The sequence below is a fragment of the Megalops cyprinoides genome, chromosome 6, assembly GCF_013368585.1.
Source record: "Megalops cyprinoides isolate fMegCyp1 chromosome 6, fMegCyp1.pri, whole genome shotgun sequence".
Taxonomy (NCBI): Eukaryota; Metazoa; Chordata; class Actinopteri; order Elopiformes; family Megalopidae; genus Megalops; species Megalops cyprinoides.
This window is the reverse complement of record NC_050588.1, coordinates 26,715,112-26,741,055: the sequence shown is the minus strand read 5'-3', so window position 1 is coordinate 26,741,055 and position 25,944 is coordinate 26,715,112. Positions and strand designations below refer to the sequence as shown.

At 40.2% G+C, this 25,944-nt stretch overlaps 1 protein-coding gene across 3 annotated transcripts in view; it reads left to right on the top strand.

The window, feature by feature from the left end:
* The first annotated feature begins 268 nt into the window (after nt 1-268).
* fbln2 (fibulin 2) overlaps nt 269-25,944 on the top strand; it is a 57,449-nt gene continuing 31,773 nt past the window's right edge. The window contains exons 1-2 of one of the 3 annotated variants that reach the window (XM_036530894.1): nt 269-403; nt 12,767-14,292. In XM_036530894.1, the coding sequence (XP_036386787.1) occupies nt 12,906-14,292 (1,387 nt within the window). In that variant the 5' untranslated portion in view covers nt 269-403; nt 12,767-12,905. Of the gene's footprint in view, nt 404-6,374; nt 6,500-12,766; nt 14,293-25,944 lie in introns of those variants that run through there. The other 2 variants (XM_036530895.1, XM_036530893.1) reach the window with 2 other exon arrangements.

The following is a 25,944-nucleotide window of genomic DNA, read 5'->3' as shown; positions in this document are numbered from 1 at the left end:
TTATATCCTGACTGCCCTTACATTGTGTGTATGCTTCCAAGCCTTTGTGGACCCTGCTAGATATTTCCTGTTGCTTTTGACAAATCCTTGGCTACCTGTATTAAGAACAACATTCCCCACTGGGCAGGGTCCCCACATAACTTCCAGTACAGTTATAATTGAGATTCCAGTCCATGGTTACACCTACTTCCTCTCTCTAGAGAACACTTTGTCATGAAATCTGTATCTCACAGATAAGTGCACCCACAAGGGAGCTAGGTGGTTTCTCCCACTCAGTAACCCTGGAGCCTCTCCTCTCCACAAAATTATTTTGACCAGACGCGTTGCACTCATCGCACACTCTGAAGTTCATCCACAAATGAGAATGCAGTTTTGGTCCAAAGCTTTGGAAGGATGATATAAGGTACTTGTGAGTGAAAACACTTTTTTGTTGATCATTCTAATTTTGACTGTATTACTTAGGCTTAGAGTGGGAAATTTGCAGATTTGGAAAGTATTTACTTAACCAAGAGAAATGTTCAGTGTCTGACACTTGATGCAGTAAATATGGACTGTCATCTACTTCCTAAGATTAAAAATGAAACTTTGGAGCAGCCATTGTTTTTTTACTCTCCGGTGAAAGTTATGACCTCTTGCTTTTGTTTTACAATAGAATCTTGATGTACAGATGACTGTAAACTGACTTGCCACACAAAATGAAGCCCGTTGCACAATGATTGCCTTAGGCACAATGTGTGTTGCCTGTTACTGCAGATGGAAAACACTAATTCCAAGTGAAGGATGCTCCCAAGGACCTGCCGCGTTAGAGGCATGGTAGACCTGGAGTGACCTGCAGAACCTCGTTCCCAACACGGAGCTATTGCTGTAGATTTGATTCATGTGATTGGTGGATTAACTCAGCAAGGAATTGGCACCTGGGTTTGTGAATAACATCCATCCAGAGAAAGGATTTTTCAGTAAAGAGTAATGCACTGCGCCAAAGAGAACTGCAAGAACTGCAAGTGAACACAGGCTTCTTCATTATCGTTGATCCGTACAGCTATTGTAGTATATACTTCAGCCAGATGCGGTATTTCTATCTTGGCCTGCTTGAACCCGTTACATATATCAAAATCATTCAGACAAAACTCAACATGTACCTCAGTTTGACCTCTTTTTAAATACAAGACAGGTGAGAATAAGTGTTTTGCTTTATGGTACTGTATCATCAGACAGTTATCAATCTTGAAGTTATCTCATTGTCTGATAAAATGTTGCATTCCAGCTTATTTCCCTTATATGTGTAACAGATATTGCTTGTCCTCCCTCATAATTCTTAGGTCATCTGTTCCAATTTTATGGTCTCTGAAATAATTTTGTAAGTGGATTACACACAGCACAGCGGCAGCAATTTACATCATTCATTATGTTAGATTAGCGTCTAAATGTGTAATGTCAAGAAGGACTTTGACAAAAGACAGCTTTTCTGCTCATGAAAAGTGCACTTTTATTCTTGATCTGCCTCTTGACTCTAATAGTTTCAACATATCATCCCAAATGTTATGAAATTAAAAATGATTAAGTAATATATGCCTGGATGGTTATCGTTATTTATGTATGACTTGCCACATATTTGAGTACAGCAAGAAATTACCTTACAAATTGGTCAAGTATGTAAACCGGAAGAGTAGCATAAGCATTATTTATATTGAAAGCTAAAATAAGTGTGAATCTATGAACCATGCATTTGACAGTTGTATTAAGGTCCCATAAAGCAAATACTACAAACTGCTATTTGCAGTAGCTACCTGTCCTAAAATAGACATCACTCACCCATGACTTCAAGACATGTACCGCAATGCCTTAATGCCTTACACCATAAGCTGATGTTTAGTTAGCATTCCTAAGTCATTCACAAAGGATGAGTAGTATCTGAATAACAAGAGACACAACAAAGCAAGGAATTTATGTTCATTATTAATGGATAATTAATGGGACTTTAATATACTATTACCACAATGACATAAGTATGAATGCTATTTCCTTACAGACTATATATGAAGCATATTTATACTATTTCTGAAAGCCCTGCTGTGTTAGGTCAGTCTGGTCACAATGAATGAGTGAGCCAACATATGTCTGACTTTAAGCGTCAGAGGATTCAATACAGAAAGTTAACAGCAATGGAAAAAGACTGACCATGACTGCTGCACAGTGGGCTTCTGTTTCAGCATTGTAAGCCAGATGCCTTTCCTGGTTGATGTGCCTGAATTTCATGTTCACAAAGCCCCCTACTTCAGACAGCACAGTGCAGCAGAGCACCTTGCGTCTTTTAGTGTTTGAATCTGACAGCAGCTCAAAGCCTTTTTAGAGGCTCAGCTATTGAATTGAGCACTAACCATGTGACATGTTCTTATTAGATAAGTTGTGGTAATGCAGGCGCGTGGTTTTCATAGCAACTCATCACATATGCCTTTTTCACCCTTTTTGGGGGAAGTAGGAAAACTGCAATTTTCATAGATAAAAATGGGCACACTTCAATTTACTGTTTACTTCTGCATGGAGTTACTGTAACCTATACTACAGTAAACAGCTCACTCAGGGAGGGGCAGCTGAAAATAATACTGTATAAATAACATTTACGTCTTTCTATTGTTTTTCTGTTACCATGTTAATTGAAGCACTGCATTCTGATGAATTGTCAGATTAAATGCTCCTTTGTTCTGCTTAATATTGTTTCATGCACAATGCATGTCAGAGGATGATGAAATCATTCGATCGAAGACAGTCATAAATAAGCAATATGTGATCCAAAATTTATTGGAGTTAGTAAGCACATACTCACTGTATTTAGATCAATGATGCAACATTACGCAAAAGGAATGTAACAGGGAAAAAAAAAACAATAGACGAGACTCTATCTGCACAAACAGGCATGAGCAGTGATTCGATGCATGTCTTCTTCACACAGCGCACAGAGTGTGATGCAAGCCACATGATGTCATAGCTGTGGGCACATTCGATGTGAACCAATCTGCTGTTAATTTGTTATGTCTGTACAGAGCCAGCCTCTCTTCCTGGTGTCCTCCACTTACCAAACTCTGTGCTCAGGGAAAAGTAGGGCACGAGCCTTGCCTCTGCTCGTGGCTCCCTGGTGACCTCACTGATAAAGTGGTCTCCAGGGGCCCTTTCAAAGGTTTGCCTGTGTCTGATAACTGCCCCCGGAGATCACACAGGGATTCCACAAATCTCACCAGCGCGCTGGAGAGACGCCTCTGTCAGCGAAGCGCGACCAGAGCAAACCCAAGTGAGCTTTGCACACTCAGGACACTGGAGCTCAGTATTTGTTTGTCATGTTACGGGCTTGCGTTGATTTTGTTTACCTGTGTCATTTCCCTCACTGGCTCACGGGTGTCTTTATAGTTTGCAGCAGAACCTATCACTTGTTTTTTATTCTTATTAGTAGCAACCATTTCATTTAACTGCTGCATGCAGTTTCTCATTGGATTCTGTGCCATAAAGCCCACAGCAGCGGACCTCCTCACTCTGACCAAGCAAAACAAAACAGGGCATCTAAATGCATTGGGAAACCTTCTGCGCTGTTTTTGCCCTACTTGAGAAGACATCACTTTACCCTGGCTCTGCAGTATCATTTGCAGGGATCAAAGTGGCTCTCATGTATTGCAGCATTCCCCCAGGCCCCCAGAGATGGCCATTTGCAGTCCTCATCTTAGCCGGGGGGGGGTTGGAATGTTGATCAGGTCACTTATCAAGTGAGTTGAGTGATCCCATTTTAAGCCCTAGTGGGCACCATTTTAATCATATACCTTCATGCCTCCACCATGCCTTGAACTTAAAAACACAAAAGGTATATCGTACAGGGTCAAATTCACGAGGCACACATGGTATGATCAAATAAAACACTGTTCTTATCCTCTGAAATAGAATTTAAAGACTTTGCTGTGGGGAATGAAATGATCTACACGTGACAGACAATCCATTCATGCGACCAGAAGCCTGTAAAGAAACACTTTTCTTAAAGAAGGCATAAATTAATACACTCTGAGGGTTTTTTTTAGCAGCAAAGCAGTGAATATTTCCCTGGGATAGAAAATTCTAGATTATAATAAATTGCCTCTTACATGTGGTGAACGAGTAACATATTCTTTGCCATCAACACACATTACATTTGCAACCTGAACACAATATGGAACTTCTGAATAATGGGAAATCACCTTCATGTACATTTATTCATGCATTTTAAAATTCAAGTACTTGCATGTTTGTTGGAGAATGAAAGAAATCCCAAAGTGGGTCAGTTTAATGCCCAAGTATCTTCAATGCTTTTCTTTATCTGAAAAAAAATGAAGCTGTTTTCTTGCTTTCTCTGAGCCAGATTCCCTGAACTGAGGTCATAGTTAAACTGACTAAAATGTGAACTTTGGCAATAGATATGGGGTGCAGTGTTGGACTGCTAAGGGATGTGTACACTCAATCACTGTATATTCCTCTGACTTCAATTCTCGAGGGCGCATCATACTACACCAACCCATAATTCCTTCAGGTTGATTGTTGAAGATGTCGGCAGCAGTCAATTTTTGAACTGGGAATCTGCAAGGCATCAGTGCAGTGTGGCGGAGCTGACAGGCCTCGAAAGACAGGTAGCCAGTCATGTTCTCTCACTCATTAACACACTGATGCTCATTGCACTGATCATGAGATCCAGTGAAGGAGAAAAAGAAAACTGGTGTGCTCGCTCCATCGATCAACACTAATAAAAATAAAGAGAATGGCCCCTCTCCAGCCGGCAACACTCCCAGTCTGCTTTAGGATCAGGGTTGAGCTAAACCATACACTGATGTAATGCACTGTAAGAAACAACAGATAAAAACAAGAACACCACTCTGTGAAGTGCAAATGAACACCACCCATCACAGTTTATCCTGCTAAATGCTTGTCTGAAACAAAAAACACGACTCATTCTGGTGTCAACATAGAATGCCTTTATAAACACCTCATGTATGATATGCATAAAGGGAATTAGTTCTTTCTTGTTCCAAAACCAGTAATCCCAATGCTTGTGATCTATAGCCATCAAAAACCTTTTCAGGTATCTTTTTAACACAGACAGGAAATCATACTGAGACATAGTGACTATCAAATGACCTCCATTCCTCCAGCAGTGGCAGAAGTAATGATGGTATGGGTTCATCTCTCTGACCTCACATTAGTGTGTGCTGCAATCAAGCATTGCGGGAAGAAAGTTTATGGGTCATCTGATTTTGAACGGAAATCCCCAAGAAAAGGAGCACAATCTACCCAAATCATCAAATCCACTTATAGTGCTAGTTGTTTTATTTTGTTTTATAGTTGGAGAGCTGTTTAAATGACCCGAGTTAACACACGGCTGTGGATGCGCCGACTGTGTAGCTAGCACGTTAAATGTGCTCATTTTTACAGCCGGATAACTGGGAAGCCATTAGATTACCCTAGTGACTTTAAGTCTAATAGGAATCTGGAATCCCTTACCTTGCAATGATTTGCAGGTGTCAAGGCTTTTTATTACTTTCTTTATTCGCTGTTTAACCTAACACCATTAAGAAGACAAAGAAGCCGATATATTTCATAGCAGTAAACGTCATTAGAAAAGCCCAGCCTTGATCATGATCAAAATCTTTATCATCCTCTCATTTATGATTCATTGTTAAAACTACTTTATGTTTAATTCCTAAGGTGATTATCATGTGAATGCTGCACATTAATGGGAATTAATTCCAAAAGGTATGACTATCTTATTGTATTTCGCTCTGTGTTCTCAACAGGCGGCACTGGTGTCAGTAAAATAAAGCCGCACCGCAGTTTCTGTATGATATTGGATACCCAGTTCTGACACTAATTATGTCCATGCATATGCTTAAACTTTAAGAATGTGAATTTGTTAACCAAAGTTCGCAATGAAAAGTTTTAGGATCTCCATCACTGACCTGAATACCTCATGCTACGATTTCCAGCACAGATTTCCAATATGAGATGCTTTGATGAATGAAAAGTGCAACAGTGAAGATAACTGGGCGATAATTAAAAGTAAGAGTGTGGTATAATTGTGAGCTGGAATTACCTTGGAAGAAGGTTGTAATTTGTAGGATAGCGGAGCACTTCAGAGAACACTGAAGAAGTGAAATGATGATATAGCATGGCTCCATAAGTAAGTCGATTATAGGGAGTTTAGGTACACATTATTTGACATATGAGAAGACGAATAAAAAGACGGAAAAAATATATCCCAACGCTAACTTTTGCCTCGTGCCATCGATTGCAGTACAACGCGATTAACTGCGCAGCGAAGACCTAGAAACTTTTGTCCCTCCCCTCTTCTAGAAAAAAAGAAAAGAAAAAAACTTGAAGGGATCCCCATATTACAGAGCACTGAGAACAGTACGCGGGTAAGTTTGAGTCAAACAAGTATAACTCTTCTTTGTTTGGGGATTTCTCAACTCCATGGCCGAGAATGAAACATTAGGTAAGATTAGACTGGCCCCCGCATGCTTTTATCTATTTTTTGTCTCACGGAACATGTGCATGTTACGGTGTCTTACACAGTAAAATAAAGGTATTTCACGTAGTGCGTTCCTGCGCAGCAACAATAGCATAAAATAATCTGTATTTCGGTAGACTGTGGGATTTGCAGTAATTTACATAAGAAGGATGTGAAGTTATCTACAATTCAGTATCAAGAACGTCAGTTAGGTGTGTGAAGTCAGCCTTATTAACTTCATACGTTACAACTATCCATGAAATCACAGGTAGACTCCTATTATCATATTTTATGCTATACCTGTTGGCAAAACATAATATGACTCAGCCTAATCTTTACGTAAACAAATACTTGTGATAAAAGAAAGAAAGAGGAAAAAGAACGAATGGGTTGCACTGGTAGCGAGGGGGGACCGCTGAATCTCGTTAGCGCAACAATTACGTTAGGTGGAGTTTATGGCAAATAGACGTGCAGTTGAAGCGATTCAAACGCTGCCTTTTGACAAGGGGGATTTGTGAAAACGGCCACTTTGAAAGAAAGAATGAACAGATGGATACCAGAACTGCGAATTGTTCTAACGTCCCGATTAAGTCTGGTTTTGGTATTTACAATTCCAGTGCAGTATTTCTGGCTTTGAACATTTCTAAAATGTGATTTCATATACACTCATACGGATAGCATTAACTGTTGTAGAAGTGTAGCGAATCGATACTGACTCCGCTTTTGTATGCACTGTTGCAACGAACGAGGCCAGTTTCGGGTGTTGTTACGAAGTAGATTGGTGTATATTCAAGATGACTGCCAAGACAAACAAGGCTACAGTAAACAGCAGTTTTACAGGTTGTACTGATCAAAGTGCAATTGTTTAATTTCTTTTTACAAGATATTCCAAGTTCCCCTCGAACTTGTTACCGCCTCGACGTTGTGGTTTTTGTTTATTTATTTATTTGTTTGTTTGTTCATTGGTGGTGGTGGTGGTGGTGGTGGTGGGGGGGGGGGGGGGGGGGTGCGTAGGGTGGCGTGTGTGGAGGAGGTGTCGTCAGGTGCCAGCATTCTTTGCATTAAATGCATCAACTTCTGATCTGTTGACGTGAAAACAACTGACACGAGAAAGGTTAACACAGTTGATGGAGTGATGCAGTGATTGGAGTTATATCTTAACAGAGAGAAAACAATGTGCCCTGTTTAATTCCGGTTATATTTTAAGTATAATGTATGCCTAAAGATAGATGTAAAATGTAAAGTAAGATGTTAATACAAGTTTTTTTTTTTTTTTTTTTTTTTAGCAACTTTTGATCTTTCCCCAACCCTTAAGCATTTCTATCAGAGTGTGAGTATGACTGTGGAATCTTTATTTTATTTATTTATTTTATGGCTTGAAAGGGGCATGTTTGCAAAACTCTGAATTTCTTTCCAGTAACGGCCAAGAATTACATCAAATAGAAGGCATAAGTTTGCTTAAGAAGCAGAGGAGATACAGAGCCTGAGGGTTCCATGAAAGTTTGTGACTTAAAATCAGGGGTGATTAGAAGCCGTGGTCAGGAACCACCCTGCTGAGCTTTGAATACGTGAACCTAAGTTTGCCTGGAAGCTTCTGCAAATTCAAAAGTGTGCCCACTGTGATTCTGTATGGAAGTAAAATCCAGGAAAGATGCTTTAATCATTACAAAAACGCAGCGGTATAGTTTTGACCATTATTACTTTTATGAGCGGTTTAAACCAGAAGCATTGTGTGCATTCATTGGTAGTGTCAGTTTCAGTCCACTAGAGAATGGCTGATAGCAATCTTTTGCTACTATGTGTGATAAATATGCCATTTTAAATTAATTTTCATGTTTTTTTTCAGTTTCTATGTTAGATATAACAGACATTCCACATCACAGGTACAATGTTTTACAAGGACTTAAATAAATTAAATATGTACACAAGATGAGCAAGTATATAATGAGGGACATATACCATGCCAACACAGGGTGATCTCTGCTCTCAAACTGGCACTGTACATGTTGAAATATCTGTACAGTAGAAACATATTCTTCAAATTACAAGACAGGGCATGGAAAATAAACATCACATACAAAAGTTATAGATTTTAAATACAGTCCTCTCTTCAAAAGTGAAAATTCTCTCTCGTGTCAACCAATGTGTTGCTTTTGAGTAAGTCCATAATTTAATACTCATCCAATTTAATGCTGCATTCACAAAACCAAAATCCAGATGGTGACAGTGACTCATAGTTCAGATGAGTCTCACACTATTCACATTGTAGGAGAATCTGAAGTGACTGAAGTTACATTTATGTTAATGCACCTCATTTTTCTTCCTTGATGGGTCAGAGCACTGTTCCCATGGTTGAGAGATTGATACATGTTTCAGCTTCTTGAATAATTTGAAATGTTATAGCAGTTTTGTGATTTTGAGACAATGAAAATACATTTCCAGTGGTGTATTTTCTGCAGTGGCATACCTTTCAAAACCCAGCCTGTCAGAGCAAAGTTGCTAATTTATGGAACCAGGAGGACATTCAGCCGGCATGGTGGCATTCCCAGGTTAACAGATGGCATTTTGACAGGCATTACTTTTGGGATAAAGTGTTTGCTATTTCTGACAGACGCGATGCTGCAAAGAGTAAAAAGGTTAACTTGTGCATCTCAAATTTCTGGCATTTCATTAGTTCAAAAAAGTATAATATATCACCCAGTAATTCTTTTGTGAGGAAGACTCTCTGACAAAACACTGTAGTTATGTAAGTATAATAGAATGTTTTATGTAGACATGGTTTGAATTATTATAAAAAACAAATGTACAGCCTTCCATGAATTCAGTGCAGCATGTACGATATCATTAAAATGAATCATCAATAAGGAGTAAAAGAAATCACATTTTTCTATATTTTTTAACACAGAGTTAAGCATTGTGAAGGGAGTGTCATTTGCATGATTATGCTGTTTGAAGACTGATGCATGATGAAGGGTTCTGTGAGATATGAGCATGATAGTGTCGGGATGCTGGCTGCAGGAGCTGCAGTGTGGAACAGCTGGCAGTGCTGTGTTACCTTTTACTGCAGTGGAAACAAGCTGACATGCCCAAGGGCCTGGTCTGGTGTCATTCACTAGTATTTTTCTTGGCAGATGTTTTTGATCTAATATGCTGGATTTGGAGACACACGTTGCAGTCTTTTCTTTTACTGGCATAATAATGATTCAGAAAGTGGGAACAAGAGACCGGTGCAGAACCAAAAATCCATACGGCTATAATGCACTGCTGGTTGTAACTCAGTCTTTCATTTCTGTCTATCAGGGTTTTTCATTTTCGCTCGAAATATACGCACATCCAGAGTTTAACAGGTCAGAGTCTCATACCACGTCACACATCACTGACTTGTTCCGTAAGGAACAGTCAACAAGAAGAATGGTACCTTTCAAATGGGTGAATTGATTTATGCCCTCTTTTGGTTTTTGCTTTGTTCTGGATAGAGTTGGGATGGTATCATTGGGCAGAAGAGACATTTGCTGCAGATTCTGAAGTAGGGCACTGGTGTCTCCTATGTCTGAAATGATTTAACTCTGATGTTCCTCATGGGCTCTACACTGCAATTCCAGAAATGTGAAATAAAACCCTCAGAGGCAAGGTCTTCAGCCATGCCACTTATTTTACAAGCTACTGGGGAAGGTAGTCTTTTCATTGCAGCTGTCAGATTTTTACAAGGTATGCTGGAGGTGCAATGGCAAAAAACAAACAAAGTTGTGTGTGAGCTACGTGCACAGTACCACAGTTATGTATTCCCTTTTACCTTATTGATTTTATAAAACGCTGTGAGGCATATCCCTGTCATTGAAGTGTTATAAGTGGAAACCATGTGTAAAAGTTTGGGAAGTAGGCATGTGCTCCAGTTTTACAAAAGTACATAGTGTGATCAGTGGTTCTTGGTGCAGTGCGCTTTTAAGATTCTCTGGTCATTTTTGCTCCATAGCAATGGGCTTGTTCCATACCAAAAACAACACATGTAGTTGAGAATGAATATTTGGAAGCTTTTCCTTGAAAAAATAACTTCTTTTGAATGTCTTTCTTTCCAGTTATGCTATTTTCAAGACCTTGTTGGACAATTGTGCTTATTGTTGGCACTCTTCATTTTGTGTCTGCCACTTGCAATATCTCTAGTGTCTAAATGTTTGCAGACAAGGTTCTACTGGAAGCACACTTCAAAGAACATACAGTAATTAGAATTGCTTGCATACATATTTATATTTTGTGCAGATATGTAGACATGGCAGAAATATGTGTGTATTTAAATGTGTTTCCTGCCAAGAACTGAATCTAATAAGAAATTGGCTAGACTATGCATGACCTGTAACTCATGTAATTTATACATATTCTGATGTTAAAAGCATTCTGGGTGGATTTGCTTTTGGAAATGGCCTTGGATTTATTTTCACATGGGAAGTCCTCTTTCCTGTGCTGTGTTTGTCTGCATGTGCTGGAACAATAGCTTTTTTTAAGCTCAGGCATTTCTGGGGTACCTCAAGCGAAGGGTGGAGTTGGCCATAACAAGGAGCATTTAGTGCCCCAACAAATGCCACCCTGTTATTAACACCAATGCAATGTTTAGAGGACTTTGGTGATGGATGACTGTAGTGACTTTCACTTCCAGAAATGTATTTGAATACCTACTTCTGACATTTTGTAAGTGATTTTATATATGTCATCATATTTTTTTTTCATGAAATGTCAGTTGGTGTGTGTAACTGTGTCGTATGATGGTCATTTTATTTCCACTTGCACTGACTTTTTCTTGAACCCAAATTCATATTTTATACAAAAAATATCTGTGGAAGTCTCTTAAGATATGTTAAATATTGAGGTGACTTCCATTGGTTTCATTTTTGAGAAATATGCACAGTCTGATATTCAGTCTGATATTCAGCTGATATTCATTAGTCAGTCTATGTGTTTGGCCTGGAATATGTGTTAATTCCGTAGCTCTCTGTGTTGAATTATCTATGGAATATGCTGGAAATATGGACATACTGTCTCATATGGCATATATACCACAAAATTAATCATTGATTTGGCAGTGTAGCAATAAGTAAATTCAAACTTCCATATCTCTCAGTTTCCCCTTATAGGGTGCTTTTTGTGAAGACTGGAAATTATGGCTTATTGTGTACCTTGGAAACATACAGGGCCATTTTGACTATTGGCCATAAACTAGAGTTTTGGGGGCTTGTGGGCTCGGTTGACTGTCCAAAAGAAACTGAACCTGTTTCCCATCTGATCTTCAGGTATACAGTTTAATACTGAAAAGAGCTGCCGTGTAATTTTGATCTGTCTGAAGTTTAAATCAGAACTGAAAAGGGAAAAAAAAGCTTGCTTGTAACTTTTTGAATGTCATATTCAAATGTATTTCGGCTCCCATCTAAAATAACATGCATGCTGTGCATTCAGAACTGTCAGCACATATTTCATGGGAACTGTATCTAACATTTCAATGTGTTAATAATGTTCATTGCCTAGACCAGATTTCCAATAGCTTTATCACTCTAATAAGTGAGCACAGTTAATGAGAATGAAACTCAAAATGTTGAGTCTGAATCAAAAGCCGCAGACCATGTCAGTCTGCAAAATTATTTCAGGATAAAAGAATATTTGAAAATGACTTTACCCAACCTTGCCCACTAAACACCTCATTTTCTGCTTAAATAGCATCCCAATGCAAGCAGTCCAGCTCAAGTATGTCTTAATTGGCTCCAATGCACGAGTCACTGTAATCCAGTAGCCACCAATATTCCACTCCTTAGGGTGACTGTTCTGCTCCATGGAGAATCTCAATCTTGCCAGGAGTTGCCAACAAAACTGAAAAAGCTATTATATCAAATATAATGTTTCTTATATTTAGAGACATACTTCCTCTCTCTCTCTCTCTCTCTCTCTCTCTCTGTCTTTAGCTCTCACTCTATATATTGGTCAAAATCGCCCCCAGGGCACCAAGAATCTATTCTGTGAATATTGACTGCAATCTTATTGCAGTAATTTGTGAAATTGCACTCTTAATGTCATTTTCATGTGAAATGTGTCTTCATAAGCTCAGTGTTTTGGACAAGCGGCGGGTAGTTATGAAAGCGGGCTGGACTCAAAAGCCTGTGCTCTGTCGCCAGATGTTGGGTTTTACTCAGTGATTCAGGCTGGCTGAAAGTGCATGACAGGAAGTCTGCCACGCTTGGTTTCTAACTGCCCTTTCTTTCTGATTTTTAGGTTTTGCAGACTGGAGGAAATTAATGACAGGAGCTGCAGTGTAACACGTGGAGGACCACAGAGTGTTGTGGGCAACCTCTCAACTCATTTTGATTTAGATTGCACCTCAGACACATTTTTTGGAAGGGCTGTAAGAAAAATGGCTTTTCACAGGCTTATGAAATCAACACTTTTCCAATTTGCCCTTTTACTGTGCCTTAGCGGGTATCTGTGCCAGAAGGATTGCACCGGTGTGGATTGTCCAGTGCTGGACAACTGCATTGAGGAAGTACTTGAGAAAGGGGCTTGCTGTGCCTCTTGTGTGCAGACTGGGTGCACATGTGAGGGATACCAGTATTACGACTGTGTCAACGCAGGGTTCAGAAATGGAAAAGTTCCAGAAGGAGAATCATACTTTGTAGATTTTGGAAGCACTGAATGTTCTTGTCCACAAGGAGGTGGAAGGATAAGCTGCCACTTCATCCCTTGTCCTGATATTCCCGCTAACTGCATTGAAGTCTCTGAACCTGCTGATGGGTGTGTGCAGTGTGAACGGATCGGGTGCGTCCACAATGGGCAGAAGTACGAGGCAGGTCATTCCTTCCACATGGAGCCGTGTGAGGTCTGCCATTGTCCAAATGAAGGGGGAAGCCTGATGTGCTATCATATCCCTGACTGTGACCCGAGTAACATTCAGAAACCCATGTTAGCAGCTACTACAGAGGAGAACACACCAGAAAGACAGTACAATGACCCATTTATCTTTGACCAGGAAGGGTCTATAGACCGCATTTCCACACCTTATCGTCTGACCCACAGTGACACCTTGCCACTTTTCAAACAGGACCCACCGCACATCGACGAGGAGGAGGACTATGACTATCCACCAACCGAACCTGCGAGACTAGCTCTGCACGACTTAGGTCTGCCAACAGAGCCTGCTGTTATATCTGTGTCCCACCCTGAAACCACAACACCACAGGAGGGCTTTGATCAGCCTGAAAAGCAAGAGCTGCGAGAAATATTTGGAACTCACGAAGGAGGACCAGAAAATGAGGTCACCACAGAGCCTCCCCAGACAGTGAAGCAGACCACCCCGAGCCTCCAGGAGGAGATCACAACCACATCGGAGACAGTCCTAGAGAGCCAAATTCACCAGCAGGAAACAGGTGTTGAGGAAGGGAAGAACGGAGAGGAGGAGAAAGTGGTCACTGTAAAGGATGTGACAGATGCTACCTCTAATGGAAAATACCTGTTGCACGATGTTGGTCGTGAACATGAAAATGGCCATGACGTTCCCTTGAAGGAGAGCAGCAAGGACTCAGGGAGACAAGAAAAGAAGTCAAGGCCACACAAGCATCCACACAGGAAACATGAGCAAAACACATTCCCCCTAGTGAAGTTCAGCCCAACAACACAGCCACCAGTGAGGATGAAAGCAGATGAGGGACAATCTCCCACAAGACAATCACAGACCCTCCTTAACTACCAACCAGAGGAAGAGGAGGGACAAAATGCTCTTGACTCCTTTCCCAAACAGCATGAGGGTAAGTAAACAACCTGTATGCTTCTTCATTGGAGCATGATAATGAACTGTGAACAGGTTCGTCAACAAGTTCATCTCTGCCAGTGTTGTAGTCTTGAAAGTATTCCACATTTGCAACAGTCACAAACCTTGTACCCTCACACCTGCTGTTCCAGTGCCTTAATGAACACTAGGTTCTGTTTCAATGTGTTAGTCAGCAGATTTGGATAACTGGTATACTGTACAAGTCAGCTATTCTGAATAGTAAGGATATGACTAGGTAATAACATCACAGTGCAAGGCCGGCATTTCATGACTACTACTCAGTGAAAGAAATGGGCCTTGTGAAATTATACACCACTGCTCAACGTTTACTGTTCACAGCCATGGCTTCCTACGTAGTTTTACATACTACGAAAAATTCAAAATTTCTGTGGTTATGACTGTAATGTGTAGTTGCAATTAATTTCTGCAGTGAAGAGTAAAGATTTGTAGCTGCCCTCTGTGTAAATCCTAATGTAAGCATTAATATACGACACAGGAGGCTGACAGGGCGATGAAGCCAAGTGTTTCTCCTGCTGTGTACATCCTCCCTGCAAGGATCCCACACCACTATGGTAAAAGTCAACACAATAGCTCACTCCACAAGTAACCTAGCTGCGTATTTTATGGTGCTTCAAATCTTAATTAGTTTAAGGAGCTGGCAGGTAAAAGCCTCCTGTTCAGTACAAAACGTGTGGCAACTTTGAACTTAAGGTGTTTATAGCTCAGATGGAGATAATTCATTTTGACTTGTACTGAAATTGTTGGATGCTTTAATTGGACCTCTGGATAATGTTGCTGTGTAATTCAATACTTTTCCAGGCCATCGGAAAATTCCTCATTCACAAACGCAATACTACTTGATAACTGAAGCAGCTCTCTGAGTCCAGATGTTCTAGCCTTGTAAATGATGCCAGTCTTAGAAAGTGGGTGAAGGGTGTACTTCACAGATTTTGTAATGAGGTTGTTTTTCATTTGTGTAACGACTGACAACTCTAATCTGGTGTTTCTTCATCCCCAAAAGGAAATTATTCAAATAAGTAAACATAGAATATTACAAATTTATTTGTTGATTTGCACGCATTTTGCAAACAGGTTTTTTTCTGCTCATTTGGTTGTAGTCATTGATTCTCTCACTGGATTGTTAATTTTCTTCTTGGGATTGTTTATGACACTGCTACTTAAAATGACACCTTCCTCTTCCATTTGTGTCCTATGTACAGAGAGATAAGCAGACGAATTACCTATCTTTCTATATGCCAACAGGCCCCAGGCCAAGATAAACACCTATCTCGAGCTGGAAGCGCTAGAGTTTCTTGACAGGTAGCCTCTTCTATTCTTATCTGCTTTGGAGCCACTGAGATTGCTCTTGTTGTTTTTACTGAAATCCCGCATTCAGTTGGTTGGACTGGACCTGGGGTTTTTAAAAGTCAGGGTCAGTCCTCAGAGCCAGCTCCTGAGATGTCAGTCACCGAGTTCACCAGTTTGTGATGTTACATATAAATATATATGTTGACTAATGTGTAAAAAGTGTCAGAAAGTAAAAAGTGTGTGAGTAGATTATGCTTTTTTGTGATTTTATGGGCAGTTATCACTCATTATGTAAATGTTAACCTCATTGCAATTATTACACAGAATATTTTTTAAACTAAAATTACAGTTTACCAAGCACAAGTGCAGCAAATAGTGGTATTATTTTTACAAAAACTTGGGCTTCTTCTCCACCTATTTAGGTTGCATTTTTGTAAATCATAAATTTGAAAGCCTTACTTTTATTTACTTTAATTTGCAAATAAGTTGATTCACAACAAGACCTTTATATGAGGGAAAAGGAAAAAGAGAATGGTCTCTGAGTTCAATAGTATGTGAGACAGAATGATTTAAGTGTTTGATTTGAGTCTTCGCTGACATTTCAAGACATGATCCTGGTTCACCTGGATGATACTAGAGGCTTTGGTGTCTTTGTCCCTTGGGTATCTCAGTGGTATTTCTGATCTGGAAAGGTTACTATAAATGAATAACACATGATGGTGAGATGAAACGTCTAGAGTCTCAAGGTCTTGCATGGTGCAGTAATATATAGCTGATATAATCCTTGCTTTTATGTTTTTCATTGACATACAACTATGGTAACTTTCTTGATCATGGTGATGATTAGGATGATGGATGATAAAATTACATAGGCAATTTGTGCTCTGGAATTACCATTTAAAATCACCTACAGTGCTTTTATTAGGTGTCCTCTGGCTATATATTCCAGTTGAATCATCAGAAATAGCCAGAATCATCCACAATAAGTGTCATTTGAACAAATGATTGACTGGCATATCACAGATGCTATAACACCATGGTCTTATGCATGTCAGTAAATCCAGTAATTTCAGAGTCTTGTTTTCCCATTCCCTTACCATAAAGAGACGTCCCTTCAGGGCTGGTTTTCAAGTCAATGTGCGATCCAGATTCCGGGCTGCATTGGAGCTTCTCCAATTGTCTATCCCCCAAAATCCCGGTCACGTTGCCCAGAAAGAAAAGAGAGTAAATGCGGCACAGCCGGTTATGTGTACAAAATGATAAAGAGCAGAATGCAAGTACAGATCCACTATGTTTGCCCATGGTAATTCGGTCTGTTACATGCTTCAAAAGGTGGACACAGGATTGATCGGCTGATTGTTCAATTAATCCTGTCTGATCCCCACAGCAGTACTGGTTGTATTATGTTGTTTCATGTAATCCAATGAATCACAGACTTAGCAGCCTTCAAGTGGTTTATGCACTGTATGGTGCAGGTTACATTTTTTGTACAGTTCATATTTGTATCAGGTAACGTTCCATCTGCAGCATCTCTGTTTTCTTGAATTTATGACCAATCAACCCAAGGATGTTGTTCGGTTTAGGGCTCTTCTTGCTCATATTTCAGACTCTGCACCTCCATACATGTGGTCACCTCCCCTCCCCACTACGTCTGCCCTTGAAATTACAAAAGCAAACACATTGCTTTTATTTGCCTTTGTAAAGGATGTCCCTGTGACCTGTTTTCTGGAAGATTTCCAATGTCAACCTGACGCAAGGCACGCGTGTACATTCATGTATATGTGTGCTACAGACATTTCTAATTCATATTTTTCTTTGTTCTGCATGTAAATCAGGAAGCCATCTGTTAGTATTTACTATTTCCCCTTCCCCAGGATGTAATACTAAGGCATAGATCATGCAACAGTCTATGGGCTCCAGAATCATAAACCACATGGCAGTTTGAATGAAAATAAAAACATCAGCAATTATGGCGATTTTTTTGTGGGCTGGGTTGCCAGTATTGAATATATCATAGATATAATTAGATTTCATTTTACATTGAAATGTATGTCTTAGTAGCTCATTTGAATAAATATCTCTGTATATGGTGGGGCTTTACAAACATGGACATTATGTTGGTATAAGCACAATAGGAGCACTTGTCACTCTTGGCATTTATACCCAGACAGAGAAAGGCAAAATGTGTCTGTGGTCCCACTAAGACTACTGAACAGTATTGCTTGTGGTTTTGGTGTAACTCTCAACATACTAGTATAGCCACTATACACACACACCCACTGACTCTACAGTGCAGTACTTCATATTGTGATGTAAATGTGATGTAATGATATTTGCATTCCTATAAAAAGATACATTTTTTACAGTTTAAATAACCATTCTGTGGGAGCTGGGTGTGGAGCTCTGAAGTACAGTTCCATAAATAGACACAATATAAAGGGAGACTTTGATCTAGAGGTTTTGAATGGAAGTGCATCATAAGGGCTTCAGTTCCGGATGTTACCAAGTCAGCAGGTCACTGATAGCACATGATGACTCCGTTTGAAGTGGCTCAAGAAGAACGCTAATGCCCCCATTCATTGAAGTAACATAAATGCAACAATTTGGACAATTAGTTTATTTTGCTCCTTCTATTTTCTTATATATTTCTTTTTATCAATGGCCTTTTTGTGAAATATAGAAATAAAAATAAAGAAGCATTTGTAGTTTGGCTAGAGTTTGTAGCGGTTCTATGCAGCTTTTCGCTTTATAAAGGGAAAGTTATGTGTTAAGTACTCAGGATTAAGTTGCTGCACACACATCTGTTTCCTGCTCCTATAACATTTCTGGGTTGATTAATCTTGATAAGGAAGAAGATAAGTACAGCAGTATTCAGTCTTCATGGCTGTGTCTACAGCACACATTCTCTACAATTGATGATTATGGTTTTTATGTAACAGAAACACAAAATGTAATTGACAGTGGAAGTGGAACAAGTTCAAACTCAGAAAATTCTGTTATTCCAAAGTTTGACACAAGTTCAGAAAAATAATTTTTTGAAGGTTTTTGGCCGCCTTACATGGCATAATGAAGTGCTAATCTCATTTGTACATCTTTTAAATGATTTATTGTGTTGGGCTTTTGTGCTGTTCCAAATTGCTTGGATTACATCACATATTGAATGTAATGTGTGAAGTCATGTGGACTGTTGGGATGCTTTGCCAGCTCATCCTAGCACCATCTTGTCACACTCCCCTCATTCACACGCTGACACATGTTTGAATTGGCTGTGTCATTTGCCAGCAGTGACTGGGACAGCGGCAGAGAAAATTGACTTTGTCCCGCCTGGGATACAGGTGGGTAGGTTGGCTAGTGCTTTCTTGTCTCACCACTGTCAGGTACCCTGTGATTTGTTAGGCGCCTCTAAGTAGCAGTGACATCAGTGGTGTTGTGCCTATCCTCCAATGAGTGTCCACACCGCTGTCATGAGTTGTATGACTTGTAGTGTGACCATTGGCAGTGCATTGAATTATTGTATTCTTCTCACCTCTGTGGTCCTGCGGGAATGCAGAACTTGTCATGGGCCTAGTGTACAGTTGCTGATTCTAAAAGAGTGTTGCATCAAAGGTGTTAAAAAGATGTTAAACTGAGGTCTGAATGTGCGGTGCTCCCTGGTTTCCTGGCCAAGTTACATAATATAGTTACCACTCAATTATGTCTACTAAATTTATCCTTGCTTCTCCACTTCAAGTAATGCAAAGGTTTTCTGGCCCAAAAAGGTTGCTGTGTTTCACCTAGGTAGATGCGGAACATGGTGATAGTTGTGTTAAGTCACCCATCCTTCTAATACACTGATTCTCAATCCTGCTCCTGGGGCCCCCCTGCTTCACACGTTTTCCATCTTTCCCTGCTCTACCTACCTGACTGAACTCATCAGTGGCACTTTTGATTAGCTGAGCACACCTGATTTAATCAAGAGCATGTTTGGAGCAAGGATAGATAGAAGATATTCAGGACAGGGGGGCTCCAGGAGGACGATTGAGAAACACTGTTCTAATACATTGAAAAGTGCATTGAGGTCCTTGAAAGAAGGAAAAGTACTACATGAGCACACATGAGCATACATTTGCATGTGTGTTATGTGGTGAGTTGCTAGGCAATGTTTTGTCCTATTCTCATACTAATTGACCAAGTAATTAATTTTTATTTAACAGAGCTCAACAACTGCTAATCTCATCTATGAATAAAGCATCAGGCTATCTGTAGCAGAGTGCCTGTGTTGAATATAGTTATAATTTGACAGATTTCCTGAAGAATATATCTTATGTGCTGGGCTATTTTTCCAGCCGGGCAACTGATGCTGGAATAGTGCTTCAACCCTGCTGTGGGATGTTGATGTTGGCTGGGGGTGAATGTCAAGAGCCACAATGACCCGTGTTCTCAGCATAGATTGTGGAGAAGAGAGTTTCGGCTGAGGCAAAAACGAAATTTTGCATGTAGACATTTGTAACTCCTCAATGTATATTTTTTGTAATATATGGAAAAATGAAGAACATCACATGATGCGAGATGTTTTCATTAGGTGCATTTAAACCCAGCGCGCAAGCCAGTGAATGGGAATCAGGAATTGAACAATTGAATTAGCTATTTTACACAGATGTAGCATGGGAAGCCACAAACTATTGAGCTCAAAAAAACATCCTTTGAGAATATGCAATTATTTACAGAAGAGTCGCAAAGTAATGTAATGCATTACAGTATATGCAGCTAAAAAGACAGCAGCTGCATTTCTAGGCATCTTGTTGTTATGCTGTCCCTGTGCCTGCTGCTGGTTTTCCTTATGTAATCAAGTCCACATTGACATTTTTTGCAGAGCGAGACAAGTATTCTTTAGTTGGCATTGATTTGCCAGTCATGACATCATTTAAATATTCACATTAAAGTACACTGCTCACATTGGTCACATCTGTTATTGTCCTTTGTTGTGGAGTACTTTGCGTTTGGTATGGTGTAAATCAGATTTGACCAATGTGCATTCAAGATTAGTGGTCTTTTAAACACCAGACCTGGGGGTAAAGAGTAAATGTACTTCACTTTAGGGTCAGAGTAAACAATGTGCCGGTGCACTTGATTGATATGTTTAAACCCTTGACCTGTGTGGGGGGGGGGGTCTCTGTAATTCACTACATGCTTTACCCCTCTTTGTTCTTTTTTCCTGTTTTTGTTCTGAACATTGTGATGGCAAATGTGATTCTTTTTATTCTCTTAGTGTAACCACTAATCCAGTTCTCTCATCAACATATTTTTGGTTAATTTTTCTTGATATTGTCTGACGGAACTATTATTTCTCCATAAATGGTCTTCCCACTTCACCAGATGAAATCAGTATGAAGGGTGACATGGCTGAAGTCTTGGCTTCAGGGTGGGTTGGCTCTGTTAAAGGTCACCAATAAAGGTCACTGGGTTATGAAAAGCCCCCCTGAGAGTGATGTCATCATCCCAAAACAAGGAATAGTCACAGATGGTAATAGTTGAGTATTATCTTTTAATAAGTCCATGTTGGATGTGAAGCAAATATCATCCAGAAAGAAGCAGGAAAAACACAGTCCAGATGCACATCATTTACTGGTTTATAGTTGGTTGAACCCTTCTCGGGTGAAACAGGACCAAGATGAACGATCCTCCTGTTGTTAATTCTGTCCAGGAGGTCTGTCCTTCTGATACGGTAAAGGATCTTCAGGGCTCTAGGTTTTCATTTGAAGTCTGTGTCTGAAAACGCCATTGTGTGTGATAAATGATTGTGCCCTGTTATTGCCTTTGAGCTGGGGGCAGCTAGGTGCTACCCCCCAGGGCCTGAGTAATTTCTGTACTCGCATGAGGCTGTAGCTCCTGAATCTGCACCATAATTAGCGGGGCAGCATGCAGCCTCGCCCCTTAGACCTCTAGTGACCTTTTATCTTAGATCTTGCAAAATACGCTATTCTGAAGAAGACTGACTAGATGCACATGGATGCCGCCATGGTGTAAACTAAGCAGTTATACATTCTGCTCTTACAATTATGTAGCATCTGCACCCCTAGCTTCAAAATTTGTGTCTGAGCCAAGGAAAATATTGAAGCTCTCAAATAGAGCTGGAGTAAATCTCATTCATGTCTTACCGTTTTTCTGTCTTGGGGAAAGAGGTGCTGAGAGTCTTGATTTGCTCTGCCCCTGGTTCTCCTCTCTCTCCTCTCTTTCTCTCTCACTCTCTGCCACTCTCCCTCTCTGTAATACAATAATGCTCTGTTCCAAACTGACTGCCTAAGTAGGAAAACAGCAGTGACTCCGTGATTGTAAAGAAAGAGGTCTTTGTATGAAAAAGCTCCTTGAGCAGGTTTCTTTATGGTCCAACTCACACATATGTACTGGTACCAAATTAGGAATAAAATAGATTAGAGTGTATCTTTATTTTTGTCAGTGTTCATCATTACTAGTGGTCATTTCTGTAAAGATCATAAACAAAGTGCTGATGTGGCATTTTAACATTTTGCTTTCGTGACATTTTATGACAGCCTCATATGTGCAGTGAGCCAATAAAAGAAATTGATCCAGGGCGCATAGTAATGGACTGCTGTATTTAACCACAGAAATCGAGAGAGAGAGTGAGTGAAAGGGAGGGTGATTAGCGAGACAGTTTTCCATGCTGGATGTGGTCTGGTGGAGACTGTAGTCTTATCTCAGAATGTAGCAAGATAAATACACACTTGCTATGCCTTCCTCCCTTTGTTCTGACAGCAAGAGGAGTGGATGTTAGGGTATATTTGCCACCACTCTCAGTGATACAATGCTTTTTCGAGTAGAAGCCACTGAGGGGTATGGAAACCGGGGTTGACAATGATGGCTGGGTGGCTAAATCTGAGTTATTGTGTTTATAGAGGAAGGCAAGGGACAAGCCAGACCTGGAAAACACCCCTTAAACCTATCAGCAGCTACATTAGTGGTCATTGTGCTTTACAGAAATGAAATGTTCTTCCTGTATGGGAAAAGTGATTGCAAGCACAGAACTTTTGTGTTTTTTAGTGTAATCAAGATAGAAATCTCAAAAATGGAGGTGGGAGAAAACATCCATTAACAATGGATCTTTGAGTGAGTGTTTGCAGCAGTCCAGGGTGGAGTGTGAAAACATTCTCTTAAAGCGAATTACATGAGGAGCCACATGGATCTCTTGTATTCCAACATCAAGAAATTACTATTATAATAATGGAGGAGTGTCCATAGTTAGCATTAACACTTCAGTCCATGTGGCCAAATAGATGACAGTGTCAGGATACAGAACATGAATGAACTCAAGAGAGAGATCAGTGCATTGTGGACATAATCTGATTTGGGAGGATTTGCTGTGGCAAGGAGTGACAACCTACAAATGAGGTGGTTAGGAAAGCTTTGTAAAAACCCGCTTTGTAAATTGAAAGTCACTGTGTAGAAATTAGAAAGTAAGTTGGGAGTATGTGGCTTTTGAAAATCAATTTACACACAGGCTTTAGCTGAAAGGGCAGACATCACACTCATCTGGGGTCTGTGATTTACGCTCATTAATTCTTGAAATTCAGGTGTACAGAGGTCGACTGGAAACTTTTCAGAATAGATTTACAGTGTGTTTTTACTTACCCACAGCCTCTGTAGCTCTGATTGGCTGGGGTGACAGTCTGTGCTGAAAATCAGACTCAAGGGTGAAGTCTGGGGCACTATCACAGGAATCTTAAAAGTTTTTTTGGCTGTCTGGTTCATATCCCAGAACTCAACAAAAATAGTTTGTATTGGTGAATGCCCAAACACTCCAGTGAATAGCTTTGTTGGTTGTCATGCTTAATGATATTGAGACTTACGAGACATATTGCATGCTCCTTCCCTAAGAACGAAGTAAGCGGTCATGATAGCAGTTAGATATACTGTAAGTTTTCCATATAAACTGATGTAAGGGGCAGAATTAATGAGCTGTTTCCATGGTGGAGTCTCAAACACCTCTCTTATCAGTACTTATTTCAGAATTACTGAACGGTATAAACAAGAGCAGAGCATTGTGTGCTATTTGTATTTTTATCATTGAAGTTGCCACCCAGTTACCTCACATTTTTCCCAGCTTTGATGTTTGTGCATTCAGCTGAATGGGGCTAACCAATAATTTGTTGAACCACTGACTTTGTCCTTAACTTTAAGTAATTAAGTGAAGCAAGTGCTACATTTTTTACTTTTGTCATTTGCAGAAGTTAATGAGAAAACAGTATGTAAGAAATGAAACAATTTCATTTAAGGTTTGACATTTAGTAATTCAGAGATAAGGACAAAGCCTGTAACAGGCAGATGGCTTGTGGGCCTCTGTCTCTGAAATCATAGAGGGCATTTGTCTTTTCCTTATACATGTGCATTCAGAGCCTCACAGAGCTGAATCTTTCTTTGTGGAGCATGTGGTAGGTGGTTTCATGTGATTACAGTGAGGTTACAGTGTGCTAACAGGGCTGCCATTTAAGATTTAGAAATGGTTTTAGGTATTTCACATGTGCTTCCTACGAAAGGGCTCCGCCGGTCAGTGTGTCCCTGTGGACACTGCTCTTCAGACAGGCCTCTGGGAATGACATAAATGACTCGGAGTGGTTGTGGGGCTAGACATGAAGGTGAGATGTTGCAAGAGATTAGCTAATGAAAGAGAAGGAGGCCAAATGAAAAGGAAGTTAAGTATAGAAACATATAAAACATGTTATTATTAGGGGAGGGGTAGTCACAAAAGGTATGTGGAAATTACAAAAATGTTCACAGTTGTAGTAGGAAGTTGGAGGAGCTTTAATAAAAGCATTGGTAGATGACATAGTATTGCCATGAGCTTTGCTCTTTATTGACTTTTCAGTTTTCTAATGTTCCAGATGTCTGAACAGTGGAGACTTCAGATAAAATCATAAAATTCCTCTTCTCTCCACAGATAACTTGCTAGTTGAAAAATTAGAGGTCACATGATTTGTTAGGTAAACTGGATTGTGTGTAAAACGTAAACTCATTCATCGTTAACTGTATTGATTTGTAAAGTGTACCATCTCCATCCTGACCTCTACGGTTTAGAGGATTTCATTGAGCTGTCTAAACTGAAGACAAATAATTTTGTGTAAAAAGCACGGCCACACGGATCCGTGCAGAAATGATTTTTTAACAGTGGTCAACATTGCAATATGGAAGCAATCCCATTTGATTCCAATGCAGGGAAGTTTGAGAGTTTTCACTGAACTGTGCTGGCTCTCTGTAATTGGCCTGCCATCTATGTGTTCATGGTGATTAATAGACTCCTGTACGGTAGCTGGGGTGTCGCCATCTCCACTGTGGACTGCGCACTCTTAAATCTGTCATCCTAAGTTGTTACCTTAGTTATCAGCCTCTTAGGATGCATTAGGATTTTAATTACCCAACCTTCCCGCAGCCAAGGAATGATTCACCATTTGGGCCATTGTGTTGCATCAAGCCTCTGCTATTTACACGCACGGTTGATGCATGGAGCTGCTCCTGCAATAAGCACAGGCAGTGAGGTGACATAGAACGCAGGGCATCTGCACAAACTGTGGCGGGCTTGGCCAATGAGAGGCCACAGATTCCTGGTAGAGACCTCCTCCGGTGTATTGGTGGTGGTCTGCTCTGTATTCATCGATCTGCTAAAATGGTGGGAGAGGGAGTGGAGGTGGAAGACGATCCCCTTGGGGAGAACCATATGTCTCCCTCTGTCAGGAGGCAGACAGCAGGAGGGAGAGCTGCACCGGAGCTGACAGTGAAACATGTACATGTCAAGGGGGGTAAACAAGGGGAAAACATCCATTGGAGAGCTCTTATATAGAGCTGAGTATCTTTAAAACCATATGTTGTTGCATTGTAAGTTCACCACAGCAAAAGAAACAGACAGGAAACAGACTCTTCATGCTCATTGTTGCCATGGAACTAGAGCCTCTCTTCCCAGGCAAGGCAACAGGGGTCAGACCAAGATCCTACAAGAGGGTTTCGTCATAGGTGCAGAAACCAAGGAACACTGGTGTACTTAAATCTAATCTTCTTCTGTAGGGTGAAGCCAATTATGTCCTGCCACTGTGGAAGCCTAATCATAGTGAGCTAATTATATAAACCAGATTCCAACTGCTGTAGCACTGGCTATAGGGATATTCACTACACCAGTTCATAGTTCTGGTACTGGTCAGAGAAGAGCACTTTTTTGATCCCTGGTAGAAGGACAAAGGGTAGAGCTGCAAAAGTGATGAATAGGTTTGCAGATCAGTTTTACAGTGTTTGCAGTTAATCTGTTTCAGGGTTGGTCAGTTGAGAAAAAAAATGGCCT